General features: G+C 38.9%; 1 protein-coding gene across 11 annotated transcripts in view; it reads right to left on the reverse strand.

Annotated features, from left to right (window-relative positions):
• Positions 1–10,717, reverse strand: part of LOC136766683 (multiple PDZ domain protein) — a 56,825-nt gene extending 46,108 nt beyond the window's left edge. For 9 of the 11 annotated variants that reach the window (XM_066720382.1, XM_066720387.1, XM_066720379.1 and 6 more), the window contains exons 1-7: positions 10,591–10,717; positions 6,995–7,065; positions 6,196–6,362; positions 3,623–3,841; positions 1,800–1,939; positions 642–876; positions 156–284 (exon numbers count right to left, since the gene is read on the reverse strand). In XM_066720382.1, coding sequence (XP_066576479.1) covers positions 156–284; positions 642–876; positions 1,800–1,939; positions 3,623–3,841; positions 6,196–6,362; positions 6,995–7,010 — 906 coding nt within the window. In that variant the 5' untranslated portion in view covers positions 7,011–7,065; positions 10,591–10,717. The remainder of the gene's footprint in view (positions 1–155; positions 285–641; positions 877–1,799; positions 1,940–3,622; positions 3,842–6,195; positions 6,363–6,994; positions 7,066–10,590) is intronic. The other 2 variants (XM_066720388.1, XM_066720378.1) reach the window with 1 other exon arrangement.
• Between the last annotated feature and the right edge of the window lie 7,176 nt (positions 10,718–17,893).

Genomic DNA, 17,893 nt, shown 5'->3' on the forward strand with positions numbered 1-17,893 from the left:
GGAGGGAAGACAAAAACTACTTCACAACATCTCGATGTAGACAAAACAACTGTTTAACATTTTCAGTTTTAATTGTGACAGGAAAAGAGAAGTTTAAAATGGTCCCCTTCCTTTCTATAATCCATCAGATGTACTGAAATAAATCAGCCTCATACCTGATCTGCCACTCCACCAGGCAGGATGGTTTTCACAATGACACCAGTGGTCTTTCCTCCCACTATTCCAAATCCCAAACCTGTCCCATCATTCACCAGCTCAATTGTTTCCATATGCTGCCAGTGTGTCTGCAGAGGTTGATTACAGAGTGAAATATGAGGTGAGCGAAAGAAACAATGTTCAGGGTGAAGAACATAATTTGCAAATCACATTAAAGGTACATTTTTTAACTCATACATTTCACTAAAGGAGCAGTGGGCTGGTAAATCTTTCTTCAGACATGAATACACAGCAATTTCTTCATTGCTAGTATTTCATTTAATTTGTAATTATTGTAACTATTTATATATATAATGTTAGAAACAACTCTTTCACATTTCAGTTTCTTCACCTGAAGCTAAACCCTGTAGTGTCAAAAGTAATAAAAGTAAACTACTGGAGAGGTGTCACTGTCCTGAGCATCTGTGATATCCCAGAGTGCTCACCGCGCTGGAGTGGGCTGACAGAGTGCTGGCTGCAGAAGGTGTCCTGGAGACCACTGGACTGGCCAGCTGTGGAATAGGGCCTCTTGCAATAATGAGATCGACCTTCTCTGAGGCTTTCTGGAGGATGCTGATAGCTTGTTGATGAGTAATGGTCTGGTCAAGTGGTTGTCCGTTGATGGATAAGATCTGATCAGCCTCTTTTAGTTTCCCATCACTGCAAAATGGTGACATATTGCTACATAAATTAAATGTTTCTGTTATTTGTGTTGTAAGGGTACACCTGTCTGCAGGTAAATAGACAATGTGTTAATTCATTAACTTAATTAAGTTGCATACAGAAATATTTTACACTGAAAGCTTCATTTTCCCTTTGCACCTTTTTCCTTTGTTATCACTTTTTCTTACACAAGTATGTTATTCTTGTTGATATAGACCAGCATCAAACAAAATTTCATGGAGGGCTACAGTGAAAGTCAACCTAAAAAATATTGAAAACCTAAATAATCCTACCTAGCTGTTCTGAAAGTATTTTGGTAATGTTTTTTATCAAAGCCTCAAAAACATCTGCATAACAGCACATTGCCAATGCCCCAAATCCATTTTTACCATGCATTTTCCTTACTCAGAAAAGATGACTACCAAATGTCAAAACCTACTTGCTTCACAGATATTAACACATCAGACATGCACACTGAGAAAATGCAGATTTTGTGGAGAATACTCTTACAATCACTGAACACATTTAGCACAGTAAGGTGGGAATGCTGTTGTTTCTTGTACTGCAGATGTACTATTTAACTAACTAATTTGCCTAATTATTTGCCTACCTATACGAATTTAACAACAAAGCACTTCAGGAGTTTCTAATTTAAATACACTATTAAAACTACTACACTCTGGCTTTAATGAAACAGGAAGCACCTCCAGGACAAAAGAAAGCATTTCAGTTTCCAACATTTTACAGACTCTGCACACATAAACAAATGACTATTCACACACAATAAACCAATAAGCAAACTGATGAGCAAGATGTTTCCTAATAAAGATCTACCTAATAAACAAGTAAATTAAGCAATTCAATGAGTGAGAATGGTAAGTTAATAAGTAAAGAAGTTACGTTTTAAAAATTCTACTGCATATCCAATAATGCTAACTTACCAATGTGTCACACTGCCCAGCTGGATCTCCTGAACAAAAATGCCCAGTTCCCCTCTGTTTTCACTCTTTAGGCCCACTACACTGAACCCCAGCCCACCAGAGAGTGGCTTCTCAAGTTCAATGTGCATTACATACCGGCCCTGTTGGAAACACAGTGGAGTCATAATAGATTCATTATATCTTCAAAAGTCTAGAATATATTTGTGATTTTTAATTTACCTCTCAGTATAGACCTACTCATAATGAAATAAATACTTGTCTTATCTGTGATGATAATTAAATGGCAATAAACTAGACATTTCACATAAAAGATAATGCACAGTTTTTGAATAAAAATGTTAGGTTATACACACTTTCTGTATTTTGTGCTGCATGTTATTATTATTGCATGTATATAGTTTTAAATTAATTAAAGGGAAAAATTGCATATATGAACCTACTAACCACCTTTAGTGTGTGTGTGTGTATATATATATATGTTAGGGCTGGGCGATATGGCCAAAATACAATATTGCGGTATTTTTCACATTTTTGACGGTATGACGGTATTTTTTAATGGCTATTTTATACTGTTCATAAAGCAAAAATAATAGGACACAACTGACATTGAATTATGTTTCGTGTTCTGTGTCAGTTGTCTTGAAACCAAATCATGTCCACACTATCGACAACGCACCTTTATTCGGGACAGATTCAATAGAGTCACTTTGCTGTGAAGTTTCAGCCACACTGCTCTCCTCCATCTCGTCTTCATTGATTGTGCATTGATCATGTTTGTTTGTTCATGTCAACACGCAATACACGTGGAATTTATTTTCGATATTTGGCTGAGGCACATTCATTCTAGAACAAGGGTCGCGTTCGAAAAGCGCAGCTCTGTGCAGAGATTCACAGATGCGTGTTATCGCAGGTGCTTCTGCGTGACACCACTAAGCCCCAGCCACAGAAATCTGCGCAGAAACGCACAGCGCAGTGCAGCTCTGAGAAGCTGCTGTGGGAGGCGAGCTGTGCCTGTCAGACAAAAGATTGTGCAGAAATCAAGAGGGACGTGTTAAGCTGAATGAAAACTACTGCTGACCCCTTGTTAGCGGAGGCGAATGTCAACTTTCATTACACAATGAGGCTGTGAACAACACTGTCAAAACCATAGATATAGAATTCTAGATTGACACATAGCAATGCTTTATTAAATAATTACATCAATTCTTTTTTTAATTGAATGTAAACCTATGATGCACAATAATTAAGTTGTTACTTAAATGATTGTCAATTCAATTTTTTTAAATAACTAAAATATAAAAATAAAAAATCATCCAATTACATCGATTTCTGCAGGGTTTGTGAAGAAAGGTGGTTGCGTTCTTGTAGTGCAGATAATCTGCAGGATCCAACCTATCCCATTGGTGGAGCTGTGCAGATCTGCGCAGATCTGTGGAAATTTGCATTACACGAACACTATCGGCGTTTTTTGATCAGATGTGTCTCATGTCAGACAGCGCAGTCTCAAGTAGCCGGCGCAGCAAGTTGTGGGATACGCGAACACAATCCAGTTTACTGGTAGCTGAATGCTATGACTCAATGACACAGTAAATAGTAAATTATTCAAAACTTTAAAATACCGATATGAAGGTATAGTAAAAGTCCAAACCGGTCCATAAATGAATACCAGTATATTGTTTTTTACAGTATACCGTACAGCCCTATTGTGTGTGTGTGTGATTAACACTTTTCCAATAATTATTTAAAAATAGCATTTTACAGTCATACATCACTATCCAAGTTAATTAGAGCTGGATATCTAACATTTGCTTGCCATGTCTTACCTGGGCCATTGACCGAATGATGTGCTCAAACTCATCAGCTGATGGTTTACCATTTATCTGTGGGGAAACTGGAACCACTGGGGAATCTCCCTGCATGCCAAGACTGCCATTCTGCTGTGCCAACACATAGGACTCGCTCAACGGAAGAGAGCAAAGGCCAGGGTTGATTGATTGGGAGAGTTCGTTATGAAGAGACACTGACACTGGCACTGCATTCACCTTGAACCAACACAAAAGATGAAAAATGTGAGAAAATTATTTTCAGTACAAGAATGAAAAAACAGTATTACATAACTCATATATGCTGTCTAGGATATGTACAGCATCCTTAAACGTTTATAAAAATTCACAATATCATTCGATCATTTTTGGCTACAACATATTACAAACACAACAAGGAGGATCCCATTAATAATCAGGATTGTTATAATAGTTACAATGTATAAGCTTGATTATTAGTTGCAAATCTGTTTTATTTATGAGTAGGGTAACGTGTGGGTTTGTTGTGTCACATGCCAAAATCTTGGTGTCTTGAAAATGATCAAATATAGTTTAATATCTGAAGTAGTAGCAGTAGTAATGAATATATTTTAGTAAACAATTTATCTTTATTTAAGCACTTACAATTGTTCATATGTTAAAAACCCTCTTGCCCATTTCCTTATTAAAAAATCAATCAAATAAACCACCGCTTTAACAGCTTAATGGGAGATAACATCTGAGTGTCTCCGAATGAACTGGCAACCATTTTAAAAATCAACTAATGTTGGCTGGCAATTTGAGCAGCTAAGAAGTGAGGTCAGTGCAAGTTTAGCTTCAAGTCTTAGATGACTGATTATCTATAAGTGTTTAACTGAACTAATCTCCAAGAGATAACTGCCCTGGTGTTGGAGTCCCTTCAAGCTATAAAGCATTCTTTTCCCATTGGCAGTGAACTTGTTAAGAGAAAAAGCAGAATGACACAAAGTGCTGCTTGATTTACATTTTGTAATATTCACTTGAAAATGTGTTGCTAATTAATTGCTATGTTGTAAATGGGGCAACTGAAGCTAATCCTGCAGCATAAAATTATATTATAAACCTGTAAACCTACTGTAGATATCTAGGTATGTCAATGCACTGTGACTTTGTACTGGATGAAGCGGTTATCAAAAACGGATGGAAAGCTGGGTGTTGGTATTTGAAAAATACTTTTATACTTTTTGTACTTCTTCCTTTGTTACATCCTGAGCAATGACAGCACTGTTGCCGGTTTAATTCTGAGGTATAAAAAGATGACACCAGTCAGCATGTGATGTGTGAAATGTAGGGGCCTACGTGTCTGTTATGCATGGGAGCTTTATTGGTCAGCCAGGGTAAGCAGATTACAGGCGCAGCTTCCTTCTTGCACATTTAAGGAATTGCTTCTGCCCCACTTCACACAGTACAGCCTCCCTGCCACAGCGCCGAGAAGGCTGTTGCCATGGTGATTTTTCAAAGGAGTTTGGCCAACTGGCCCATGTAAACAGACTAACTCCTAGGTTTTCAACTGGAAACAATGCACAAATTGAATCTTTGTTCTGAATGGGTTTTGAAAAAACAAATCAGCGAGTAGTCTTCTTTTATACCTATGCATAGTACTAAATCTATGCCAAAAAAGATGGTTGAAAACTGATTTGTAATTAAAGTTATTATTTTTTTATATATATATAAACAAGTTGTATTATTTTAACTGAAGCACTAGAAAGAAATTCCATCTTTGTTAGATATACTGCAGGATAATTTACACATACTTCCCATTATCATTGCATTTTACAACATATTAAGTAGTGCTCATTGAGTGTCATCATAAATTCCAAATGACTAAATTCTTTGTGGATATTTAACCACAAAAATAGTAAACTTTTGTAGTATAAAATGAATTAATGTGCTGTTACAATCACTGACCTCTCATGCACACAAAAAAGTTCTACTTGCATTACTTGCTAAACCCCTCCTGTTCAAGGCCCTATTATCAGTGCCTCCTACAACATTTTTAGCATAGTTTCACTTCAAGACACAAACATTCCTAAAACATATCTAACTGAAGTCACCCTTGAATTTCTGTATTGATATACATGCTTTACTGCAGTTTAATTGCAAAAAGTGTCACTGGTAGAGTTTCTATGAATATTTTACCCCATACCTGTTTCAGATTCCATGGGCTACATTTATTTTATACATGGAGACCAGAAGTCCACCCAACATTACTGCAATACAAACTGTACAAATGTATTTACAGGGATTGTGTTCCATCCATATCAGTGCTCTTTTTCACCACAAGAAATGCAAGGTTGAAAGGAAACACAATTCTAGAAAAACAACTGGGAACTTCATTGTCCTGGAACTGTAATCTCATTAGTCCTGCCAATCACAACTTCAATATTATCTTGTAGGTTTAAATAATTATTCTTAACCATGATAGCCATTATCTTGATAAAGCAATATGCATAGGGTAACCTAAGTATGATACTATATGTATGTTAGTAACATCAAAGCTCAGCAGTAGATTTCACACCTCTCGTAGGAAGCATTGTAAATAAGACCAATCCTACCTGTTCTTTAAGCTGTTGTACAGAGGTCTGAAGGTTGAGGATCTGGTGAAACAGGGGGCTCTGTAGGACTGTCTTTAGCAAGTTCAGTTTCTCCTCACTGGGGACATCGCCTCGCTCCTTAAGCTTGGCCTGAAGGCGCTCCACCGCTTGCAAAGCACGCTGGGTGTCTACAGTTGTCACCCATTTAAAGCAAAGTTAGTATCATTGTGCAGAAGGGATCTCACAATACTTAGGAGTAGCATGACAAGCAGTTCTCTTGATTGTGTTCTGGAACTCTATTTTTAATTAATAATACAAACATGTCTAGCCTGTTAATGTGTCACTGAAGATTTGCCCATCTCACTATGAAAATGTTGCATATTAGGCTACTTAATACGCAGGGAGCAGTGCACCACGATTTAACCCCACCCCACTAAACTCTCTCTCTCTGTGCACAGAATATAAAGAATAGATCTTTATGACTCGACAAGTAGAAGGGGTTTGCAAAGACCAACAGAAACTACCTACTTGTGCTGTGCAATTTACAGACTTGACCATGCAGACAGTATGTCATCATAGCTGTTGTAAACTGGAATGGGCTGAACATCATTTGAATACGTGGTAATTTTAGTGTATGACCAAGGAATTTGTGCCAATTTAACATACTGTTTATGAGCTCCAGCTATGTCTCAATTTAGAATTCCAATATCCCGCAACACACAGAAGAAATGATGTGCTTTTCTTGGGTGGTAAGTCTAAAATGTTTCTTCTCAAACTAAATATGGTATTGAGTATTGTCTATAAATAAATCAGGACTTACCAATAGTTTCAATCATTTTCAAAGAGAAGTAAAGCAGCCCAGTCAATTAAGAATGCCTTCTTTACTTAGACCTAAAACAATAGAAAATATATTCTACAATGCAATAAACTTATATGATACATTTAGTGTTTCACTATACAAAGTCAAATGTCAAATAAAGGCCTACATGAAGCTGTAACTGTAGACTCTGTCAACCAGTAACATCAGGATTCTGTTTATTCTTACTCCAACAACAACATTGACCTGAATGGGGTAAGTGGCATACTCTAGGTTAAATATTATGAAAGCCAGGCCCATATAGACCTACACTCCAACTGTACTGTCTGTGACTCTTCAACTGTACTATCTATGATTCTTCAAATTGTTAGTATGTTCCTAGTCATGTAATGCATGTTATGCTCTTATTGGTGGATTAACATTTGCAAATTGTCCTTTAAGGAATTACATTAATTAACTTTGGCATATGGCTTCCAAATAATTCTGTAATATGCTTTAAAAAAAAACTGTGCTAAATATAAATTGAAAATTCTTTTCATTTTTTTATTTAGAAAAATAAGTTAGGTTCATAAATGTTAGTTACAAAACCCATTTATTGTATTTTAAATTGTAGTCATCTTTTAGTGATACTGATACTAATACTCAATCAGAAAGGCTGCAATCATAAATATATTAACCATAATCAATCAATCTATCAAGCAATCAATCAATAGCCAGCCTTTTTATTCATACTAGTTTTGAGACGTCACAGTTATCAACATTGAAAGCTCTTGGAGCAATTACTTGATGATGATGATGATGATGATGATGATGATGATGATGATTAGAAAAGAAAATGATAAATGTGGTGTCCAGCCATGGTACTGGAAACCCAATTCTACATGTTCTAAAGCTGTCTCTAGTCAGTGAGTGTCATAACATCCCATTACCATTGTTAAAATGTGAAAATAATTGGTCTGAGTAACTGAGAGCTCACTTTAAATGCAGAAATGGGTTACAGCTGTACACCGCTGCTCACAAAGTCACTGGAAAAACATTTTAAGTAGCAGAGGTTTCGAAAACTGCAATGTAAATATTTCTATAATTGCACAGGAAGTAAATATAATCCTACTGACAGTATATTATCACTGCTGATCCAGTCTACACAAACTAGATGCATGTCAAAACCTCATATTGATCACAATCACCACCTTCTACTTATAAACCTCTGTCACAGAAAATATCATCATCATCACCATCACCGTCAGCCTATATTAATCCACTGTTGGCTGAAGACCTCCCCACGATGCTCCCACCTTCTTCGATCTACGGCTTCTCTTTTCCATGTCACGCCTGCAAAGTTTATGATTTTATCTTCTCATCTTCTATTTGGTTGTCTTCTAGGTGTTTTTTCATCTTTTGGGATCCAGTCAATAATTTCCTTTGTCCATCTTTGATCTGTTCTTCTTGCAATGTGTCATTTTAACATTTTCACTTTCAATTTGGCACATATTTTGTTGTTTGTTCTTGGATCAATTCATTTCTATTTCCATCTCTTCTTGTATGTATGTGTGTGTGTATATATACACCGATCAGCCATAACATTATGACCACCTGCCTAATATTGTGTAGGTCCCCCTTTTGCCGCCAAAACAGCCCTGACCCGTCGAGGCATGGACTCCACTAGATCTCTGAAGGTGTGCTGTGGTATCTGGCACCAAGACGTTAGCAGCAGATCCTTCAAGTCCTGTGAGTTGCAAGGTGGGGCCTCCATGGATCGGACTTGTTAGTCCAGCACATCCCACAGATGCTCGATTGGATTGAGATCTGGGGAATTTGGAGGCCAAGTCAACACCTTGAACTCGTGATTCATCATACCAGGCCACCTTCTTCCATTGCTCCATGGTCCAGTTCTGGTGCTCACGTGCCCACTGTAGGCGCTTTCGGCAGTGGACAGGGGTCAGCATGGGCACCCTGACTGGTCTGCGGCTACACAGCCCCATACGCAACAAACTGCGATGCACTGTGTGTTCTGACACCTTTCTATCAGAACCAGCATTAAGTTCCACACGGGCCAACCTTCGCTCCCCACGTGCAACAGTGTGCCTTGGCCGCCCATGACCCTGTTCACCGCTTTTCCTTCCTTGGACCACTTTTGATAGGTACTGACCACTGCAGACCGGGAACACCCCACAAGAGCTGCAGTTTTGGAGATGCTCTGACCCAGTCATCTAGCCATCACAATTTGGCCTTTGTCAAAATCGCTCAGATCCTTACACTTGCCCATTTTTCCTGCTTCAACACATCAACTTTGAGAACAAAATGTTCACTTGCTGCCTAATATATCCCACCCACTGACAGGTGCCACAAGATTATCAGTGTTATTCACTTCACCTGTCAGTGGTCATTATGTTATGGCTGATCGGTGTATATATATATATATTCTTGATATTTGTAGACATTACATAACAGCATTATAAATAACATTCAGTTTGTGGAATACATGCTTCTTTCATTTGAATCCGTTAAATTAATCATGCATTGCTTCCTCCTGTAATGAGGGACTAGACAAGGCATTTGATTCTTCTTCAAAAGCAAACTGTTTCCCCCCCTCCACAGAGTAATGATAGTTCTTGTTTAATTGTTGTATTTTTAAAATACATGTTGCATCGTATCACTGACTGAGTAATCATGACACCTGAAAATCGCTGACATTTGAAAAGGTACGTACGAAGTGAAAAAGTGGCATACCGCATCTATATGTTTACGTCTTTAATTTAAATACAAGACGCAGCCTACTTATGCATGTCTTAAGCCGTCTTTACAGTAAGCCATGTCTATTTAGAACCTGTCTGGGGGTGGCCTGTGACTTTTTAATGACTTGCAGCCTATGATTGATGTACCATTTCACAGACTGGAGGTATGAAGGACAGTGGGCTTCCTAACACTCATCGCAGTTTTAGACAGTAAATACGCAGCCGTCTCCTTCTGCCTCGGCTGGGGGGATGAGGCTACGCAGACGACATTGTGCATACTTAACACAGTCGATCTAATAGCGGTCCTAGGACTTGTTTAGGACGACAACTAAAACAACAACAACGAACAGTGACTGAAATCTCTGATTGGTCTCTTCTCTGCCTTTTCTTCTCCTTTGCCCAGCAGCCCTCGGCCTTGGAGACCCATCATCAGCAGGATGTGTGCGGCTGCAGCCGGGGGGGTGGGAATGCAATCCGCTTTTCTCCTCCACCTCCCCCTCCTGCTGCTGCTGCTCTGGGGATGGCTGAAGCAACAGGCTTCCCACACACTTCGTCCGCCAAGACAAAGCATGAAATCCCTGTTTTTGTACAGGAGTTATTTCTCACGACCACTTCCCAGTTTCACAACAGATGATTCGCACTTCCGAAGGGTTTTCAGGATTATTTTAGCGCACAACTGATAACAACAGGCAGATGGAGTGACCCAGAATAATCGCGCGTCGGAGCCTCTACATTGTAGCGAACCTAACAGCCCGACAAAGAAATACACGTCATCGTCGAAACTATTTTACTGTACGCTTCTTCCACATATCTGATATAGTACCCTGTAATTAAAACTTGTTTTAAGAAACAAAAACAACTTACATACACGCCGGGTGATTTCCTGCCTGGCCTCGCAGTGCAGGACGTTTCGTATGCGGTGTTGCCCTGTCGCTAACGGCGCACAGAGTGATGGGCTGCACTGTAACCCGATCCTCCGCAGACATGTGCAGCAACAGCGACCTCTGCACTGGTCACCCTCCCAGACTGGATATAATAAACCAAACAGCGACCTCCTGCACTGGTCACCCTCCCAAACTGGATATAATAAACCAAACAGAGACCCCCTGCACTGGTCACCCTCCCAGACTGGATATAATAAACCAAACAGAGACCCCCTGCACTGGTCACCCTCCCAGACTGGATATAATAAACCAAACAGCGACCTCCTGCAGTGGTCACTATCCCAGACTGGATATAATAAACCAAACAGAGACCCCCTGCACTGGTCACCCTCCCAGACTGGATATAATAAACCAAACAGAGACCCCCTGCACTGGTCACCCTCCCAGACTGGATATAATAAACCAAACAGCGACCTCCTGCAGTGGTCACCCTCCCAGACTGGATATAATAAACCAAACAGCGACCTCCTGCAGTGGTCACCCTCCCAGACTGGATATAATAAACCAAACAGCGACCTCCTGCAGTGGTCACTATCCCAGACTGGATGTAATAATTGAAATAGCGACCTGGTGCACTGGTCACTATCCCAGACTACTGCACCTCCTGCCCTGATCACTATCCCAGACTATCACAAGCACTGACAAACTAGATTAAGCCCCAGAAATGGGTAGTGTTGGTAATAGTGTATACATTATTGCAGGTCAGAAGTTTGAGACTGGACTGGGGGTGGGGGTACTGGATACAGACCATTACATTTTACTGTAATCCCTGGATCTGTAGCCCTGAACAAATTATATACGTATTATATATTTATATACACACACATACAGATAGCTAGATGGATAGATAGAGATAATTTCAGTATCTTGTTATTTGCCAGTTATGTTCGATACAAGAGTTGACATTTTCCAATATACAGTTTTGGATTTCATATATTAAAAAATAATGTTTCCTAAAAGTAAGTGCAGGAAGTTGAGTGACTCCTTAAACTGGTGGTGAACCAGAAATTTGCATAATATAATGTGTTTTTAAACATACAGGAGGTAAAGGGATGTATAAGGTTTTAAAGTGCTCAAGGCTCTCTAGCTTAATTTGGCAGATCATTTGTATTACTATAATTATTTGGAAAATTCCTCTTAGAAACATTATAATACAGGCTCTGTAGCCATTCTATTTCCAAAACACACAACACATTCTCTCACGGGGACCCCTGCTCAGCCAACAAGGCTTTAAGGACAAATGACTGTATTGTAGTCTTTTGCACTTGTTTGTAAGGTACCTTTAGGTGATTAAATGTGCTCGTCTCTCTCTGTGCACTAGATGGCAATGTGGCAACTCAGTAACCATTGCCTGATATGTGTCACTATATATTTTGCATTTCACATTTCCTCACAGCTCGTCTCTCTCTCACACACACACTCTCTTTCCCTCCCTCTCTCCCTCTTTCTCTCTCTCAAACACACACACCTACACCCACAGTGAGGGGAACCTTTTTTCACAGCTCATTCAGTGATCTGTAATACAAGCTTTTAATTAACACAGTAGAGTGCATGGAAGTATACTGATACAGAGAAATCCTCATCCATTAATAGCACTCAATAAAGATGTTTTCACTCTTGACATGTTCAGATTATTTCCCACAGAAAACTGTTTTGACGAATAGATTTTCTACACTTTGCTTTAAAACAATTTAGAGTGTGATTTTCTGAAACTAATTGTAGACAGTAGGAATCTATAAAGAAATATGTTTTTAATATTAGCTGGAAATTAGATAAAGGGATGTCAATTTATGACAGAAAATCTTCATATTTTATTGCAAAATACTACAGTATTTCAATTACAATTTTTCAGTTGTTTCAATTGCTTAAACATTTCCTGAAACGCTATTCATATTTTCAAAACAGTTAACGCAAACCCCACAATAGTAACATATTGTGCAAAACACTATATCATTTATGATTGCTTTGACACACAATTCAAATGTCAGGTACATTTTTGAAAAACTATAAATACAAATCTCAGCGCTTGACATAAATAAATTGGTTCACAGTTGAAAGCAACCACTCCCAAATCTGTTGATCTTTTTCTCATTGGTGGAAATTGTATTTTTTAAATTGTGCAATTAATTATCACTGTTGAGAGACACTTTTAGAAGTGGCTACCAGTGAGTTAACTATGAAAAATGGATCAGCAAATTAGGCAGGAGTCACAAGCTGGAGTTGTCAGAGGAAGAGGGGTCTGTATGCAAGATGGGAGAACTGGAGGTTGGGGAAGGGGAAGGGGTAGGTAGGGGATGCTGTCCACACATTTCAAATGACATACAAGCTACAATTGTTGAACGTTTCATCAATCATGGCCTGTCAATTGCCGCCAATCCTCCATGCCTTCAATCATCACCACTTTCAGGAAAGAGAATATGTATGAATATAGTATGCAATCATGCAAAAGAGCCACATGAACACATTTCTTCACAGCTATACTGTACAGCACAGTAAATGTTAGAGCAGTCTTGCCATTTATGTATTGACTTTGTATATCCATGTGTTTTTGTTTACAGGATTGAAAGACTACCCTGCTCTAGTGGCAGAGGACACATCTTTACTGATGTACAAGACACCGCAAATTGTGAATATGGTTATCGCCAATAATGGCTTCCATCTTAGAGAAATTCAGAGGGCTGTGCTGTAAAATCAAGGCATGTTTGCAAATGTGCGTGCAGGAAGCCTGCCGACGATAGATAGGGTTTTGAAGAGAAATCAGCTGTGTATGAAGCACAAGTACAAAGTCCCTTTTGAGAGGAATAGCAACAGAGTGCAGGAGATAAGTTTACCAATATGTACAGGTAAGGGCTCTTGAAAGCACAGTCATTTCTTTACTCTTAGCGTTGCCTTGCTAACACTTACTTTTGGAATACACTAACAAACAAGGCTGCTTTACTATTGTATCGAATATTTTGCAGAGAATAATGGAGCTAGAGGTCATTGAATCCTCTCATGTGTTTGTGTATGTGGATGAGGCGGGGTTCAATATGGTTAAATTGCGGAGAACTGGGAGAAATATTATTAGTTACAGAGCCACGGTGAATGTGCCAGGATAGTGTGGGGGAAACCTCACAATGTGTGTGGAAATTGCTGAAAATGCTGTTGTTGCACAGATTCCCACCCTTGGACCATACAACACTGTTCACCTTTTGGCATTTGTGGATTCTCCTGAGGAGAGGGAGCAAGTTAGGGCTGATTTGCCAACCTATGTTGTGGTGTGGGACAATGTCAGTTTCCACCACTCTGCTCTGGTGAGGCAGTGGTTTGCCGAACACTGTCGCATCAAGATTCCTCGCACCTTCTCCCCCTTCCTGATCCCATTTGAGGACTTCTTCTCAGCATGGAGATGGAAAGTGTATGATAACCATCCTCATGACCAAATGTCACTGCTGAATGCAATGAACGTAGGCTGTGAAGCCATCAAAGCAGAAGATTGCAAGGGATGGATGCATCATGCCAGAAATGTTTACCGTCGCTGCATTGCAAGGGGGAACATTTGATGTCAACGAAAACGTTTTGCCCAAAAGAGAGGAGAGAATGGCTGGTCCCCGAAGTTGCATTTGAATTCAAATAGAAATCTCTATTCTTTTGTTTTTCTAATCTTCCTGATTTCCTAAATCTTTGCATATTTGTCATACTGAATGGTTTCAGATCTACATACCAAATGTAATATAAGACGAAGAGAACCCTAGTAAACACAAAATTCAGTTTTTAAATGATAATTTTATTTATTTAAGGAAAAAAGTTATCCAACACCAACTGGCCCTGTGTGAAAAAGTAATTGCCCCCATAGTTACTCAATCAACCCATTAACCAAATTTAAATTATCATTGGATTCAATTAGAGCAAACAAGGTCTCAACAAACAGCACAATATGCCGCTATCAAAAGAAATTCCAGAAGAGATGAGAACAAAAGTTGTTGAGATATATCAGTCTGGAAAGGGTTATACAGCCATTTCCAAGGCTCTGGGACTCCAGCGAACTACAGTGAGAGTCATAATCTCCAACTGGACAAAATTTGGGACAGTGGTGAATCTTCCCAGGAATGGCCGGCCTACCAATTACTCCAAGTGCGCAGCGACAACTCATCCAGGAAGTCACAAAAACACCCAGGACAACATCTAAAGAACTGACCAGAACGAACGGGCCAGAATTCCTCCACAGCGATGTGAAAGACTGATCTCCAATTATAGGAAGCGTTTGGTTGCAGTTGTTGCTGCTAAAGGTGATGCAAGCCATTATTTAGTTCAGGGGGGCAATTACTTTTTCACACAGAGCCAGTTGGTGTTGGATAACTTTTTTCCTTAAATAAATAAAATTATCATTTAAAAACTGAATTTTGTGTTTACTTGGGGTCTCTTCATTTTATATACATATATATAGAGAGAGCTGAAACCATTCAATGTGAAATCAGGAAGTGGGCAAATATTGTTATAATATTTGTTTGTTATTTACATACTGCACAATGTGTAAATTTACTTTTCTGGGTGAAAAATATGTTGATATAACATTGTGTTTGGTAACATTTTGAAAGTTATTAGTATTTTTTTAGCCTTTGTTGAAATACTGATAGGTGAGTTTTTCGTTTTATGACATTTGATGCACTTATTTGATTTGAAACATGTTTTCTCTATTTTTATACTCTTACTCTTACTGTATTTTGCTGTTGATATGGGTCGTTTTGCAAAATGTGATACTGTTGTGCGGTTTGTGTTAACTGTTTTGAAAATGTGAATAGTGTTTGAGGAAATGTGTTTAAGCAAATTGAGAAAAATTGTAAAAAGCCAAAATCAGTAAGCATTACAAAATGGGACTGTAGTTATAACAGAAGCAGTCTAAATATTATGTTCTTGGCAAAGAATTTGCAGATACAATGTTTCAATGGAATAAATCACTCTAACAAAATAGTCATTTTAATGAAAAGCCTTAGTCACAACTGCCGGGTGCATCATCTGTATAAAGAGCAAATCTCCAACAGTAACTTTAAATCATTGACCTTACTGGCAGTGCACAGTTACCAGTGTGCTTGGTGACTAAAACCGAACATGAAGCAGATGGAAGGTGGCTGAGGACATGATTTCAGACGTCCCTCTCCCTTGGATCCTGACCCCTATTAACAGAGATTTGCTTTAAGTTGAGGAAACCTTAATTATTCCTTTTCTGATTCCTGCCATGTGGTAAAGGTATAGATTTATGTGTGGGCATAGCAAAAAACACAATGTTTTCAAATGTGACATTGTACAGTAAGTGCAAAGCATCTCTTATGAGAATAGATCTCGTGATGTTTCCTGTATCAATTGATACTCATATTGGAAACTTGAGAGTTTTCAGTATATATGTTATATTGTTATGTGGATGTTTCGGTCTTCATATGGATTAAAGTGAGACAGACAAGAAACAGGCAGAGAATTTTCCAGTAAAATGAAACAAGGATATTTTATGAAAACATGAGAAAAAAATAAATATTTTCCTATATTATTATTGCAAAACAATGGTATTCATCTAAATTTTAGAAATCTTCTAACATCGAACATTACACAGAGTACACATAAACTGGGGTACACTGACATAATAGTGATTTGCTCCCTTTGTCTCTTCAGAACAGCCTGATTTCATTGGGGCATGGACTCAACAAGGTGCCGAAAGTGCATCACAGTGATGGTGGCCCATGTCGACTCCATAGCTTCCCAAATTGGCTGCTGGTGGACCTCTACTCCAAATTGATCATTCTATCTCATCCAAAAGATGCTCGATTGGATTGAGATCTGGTTACTGACACTACAGTAAGCTGAATTCACTGGCATGTTCCCAGAACCATTACTAGACAATCCTAGCCTTGTGGCATGGAGCATGATCCTGCTGAAAAAAAACATTCACAGATGGATACATGAAGGATGCATCTGATCGGCAACAATGTTCAGATATCCTTTGGCATTCAAACGTATCTCCTCTCGTATCAAGTGACCCAAAAAGTAAATAAATATATGCAGGATAAGAATGGGAAACCAGCTGGAGAGAAGGGATGGAGACATTGAGAAGGAGCTCATGAGTGAGGTAGAGAAGGATGGAGAGAGGGAGATGGGTGGGGGCAGGGATTGTGAGGAGGGGAGAGGAGTGGGAAGGCAACAGGCCTATTGGTGACACACCACCAAAGCAGAGAGCCTTATAGGGACCTCAGGGTGTGTGATGGAATCGACTTTACCTGTGAATGGTTATAGCTCTCTGTCTCTTTGTACTAGACACTGCTGTTGCTATTCTACCTGCCAGATGTCTCCTTTAACAATATACTGTTTTCTGCACCTCTGTGCTTTTTGGTCAGCTCTTCAATAAAATAATGAATGCTTTCATGAATGATTGGTATTAGCAGTAAAAGGCACCTGACTCTTGTTGTTTTTCTTTGTTTTTTAATTCTGTGGTAGAAATTGGAAAGATTTCACCTGGGGATGTATTGCATAATCAATGTAGAGTCAAATCCCTTATTTCCCCTGAGTATTTAGAATCTATTCACTATATATTTGAACCTTTGGTTTTATTAAAAAACTACATTAAATGCTAATTGCCAGTTACCATTGTTTCCTCTGAAGAGCCGTTTCTGACTGCAACCACACTATATTGTAACAGTAGTAGTACAAATAACATCCCAATCTCATGTATTTCAAAAGACAACATTAGGGTGAGGTGGGTTTAGAGTACCAAGTATAGGGTTTTGTGTTACAGTTTCGTGTAACTAATTACAAGTTGGTAGATGATCCTTCAAGAAGCACCTTGATAAGGTCTTTGAATCTCTGAAACATTATTATGATTAATTTCATAGCAGACACCCTTACAGTTTACATAAGTTAACAGTAGCAACCAAAGAAGCACATAAATGTGTTGGAAGGCCTGCTCTGGGGGGTTTAAAACCATATGTTGTTTTTATGCCAGCTAAACTGTGAAGCAACATGGCTAAATGCAGGCTGTGTTTCTCAAATGTTGGTTGCCTCAGTGCAGTGCATTAGCTAATTACAAGCATGGTTCTGGGTTTGCTCTGGGTATGGTCTAGTCACGCAGATGCTCTATCTGTGCTCGGTGTGCTTCTGAAGGCCTGGTCTCTGCTGACGTGCTGCTTTTACTCTCCCAGAGTGGCTAGTGTGGAACTGTCACATAATCTTCATTATTCTCAATGCATGTCCAGCTCTGC

This window comes from Amia ocellicauda, chromosome 13 (genome assembly GCF_036373705.1).
Source record: "Amia ocellicauda isolate fAmiCal2 chromosome 13, fAmiCal2.hap1, whole genome shotgun sequence".
Taxonomy (NCBI): Eukaryota; Metazoa; Chordata; class Actinopteri; order Amiiformes; family Amiidae; genus Amia; species Amia ocellicauda.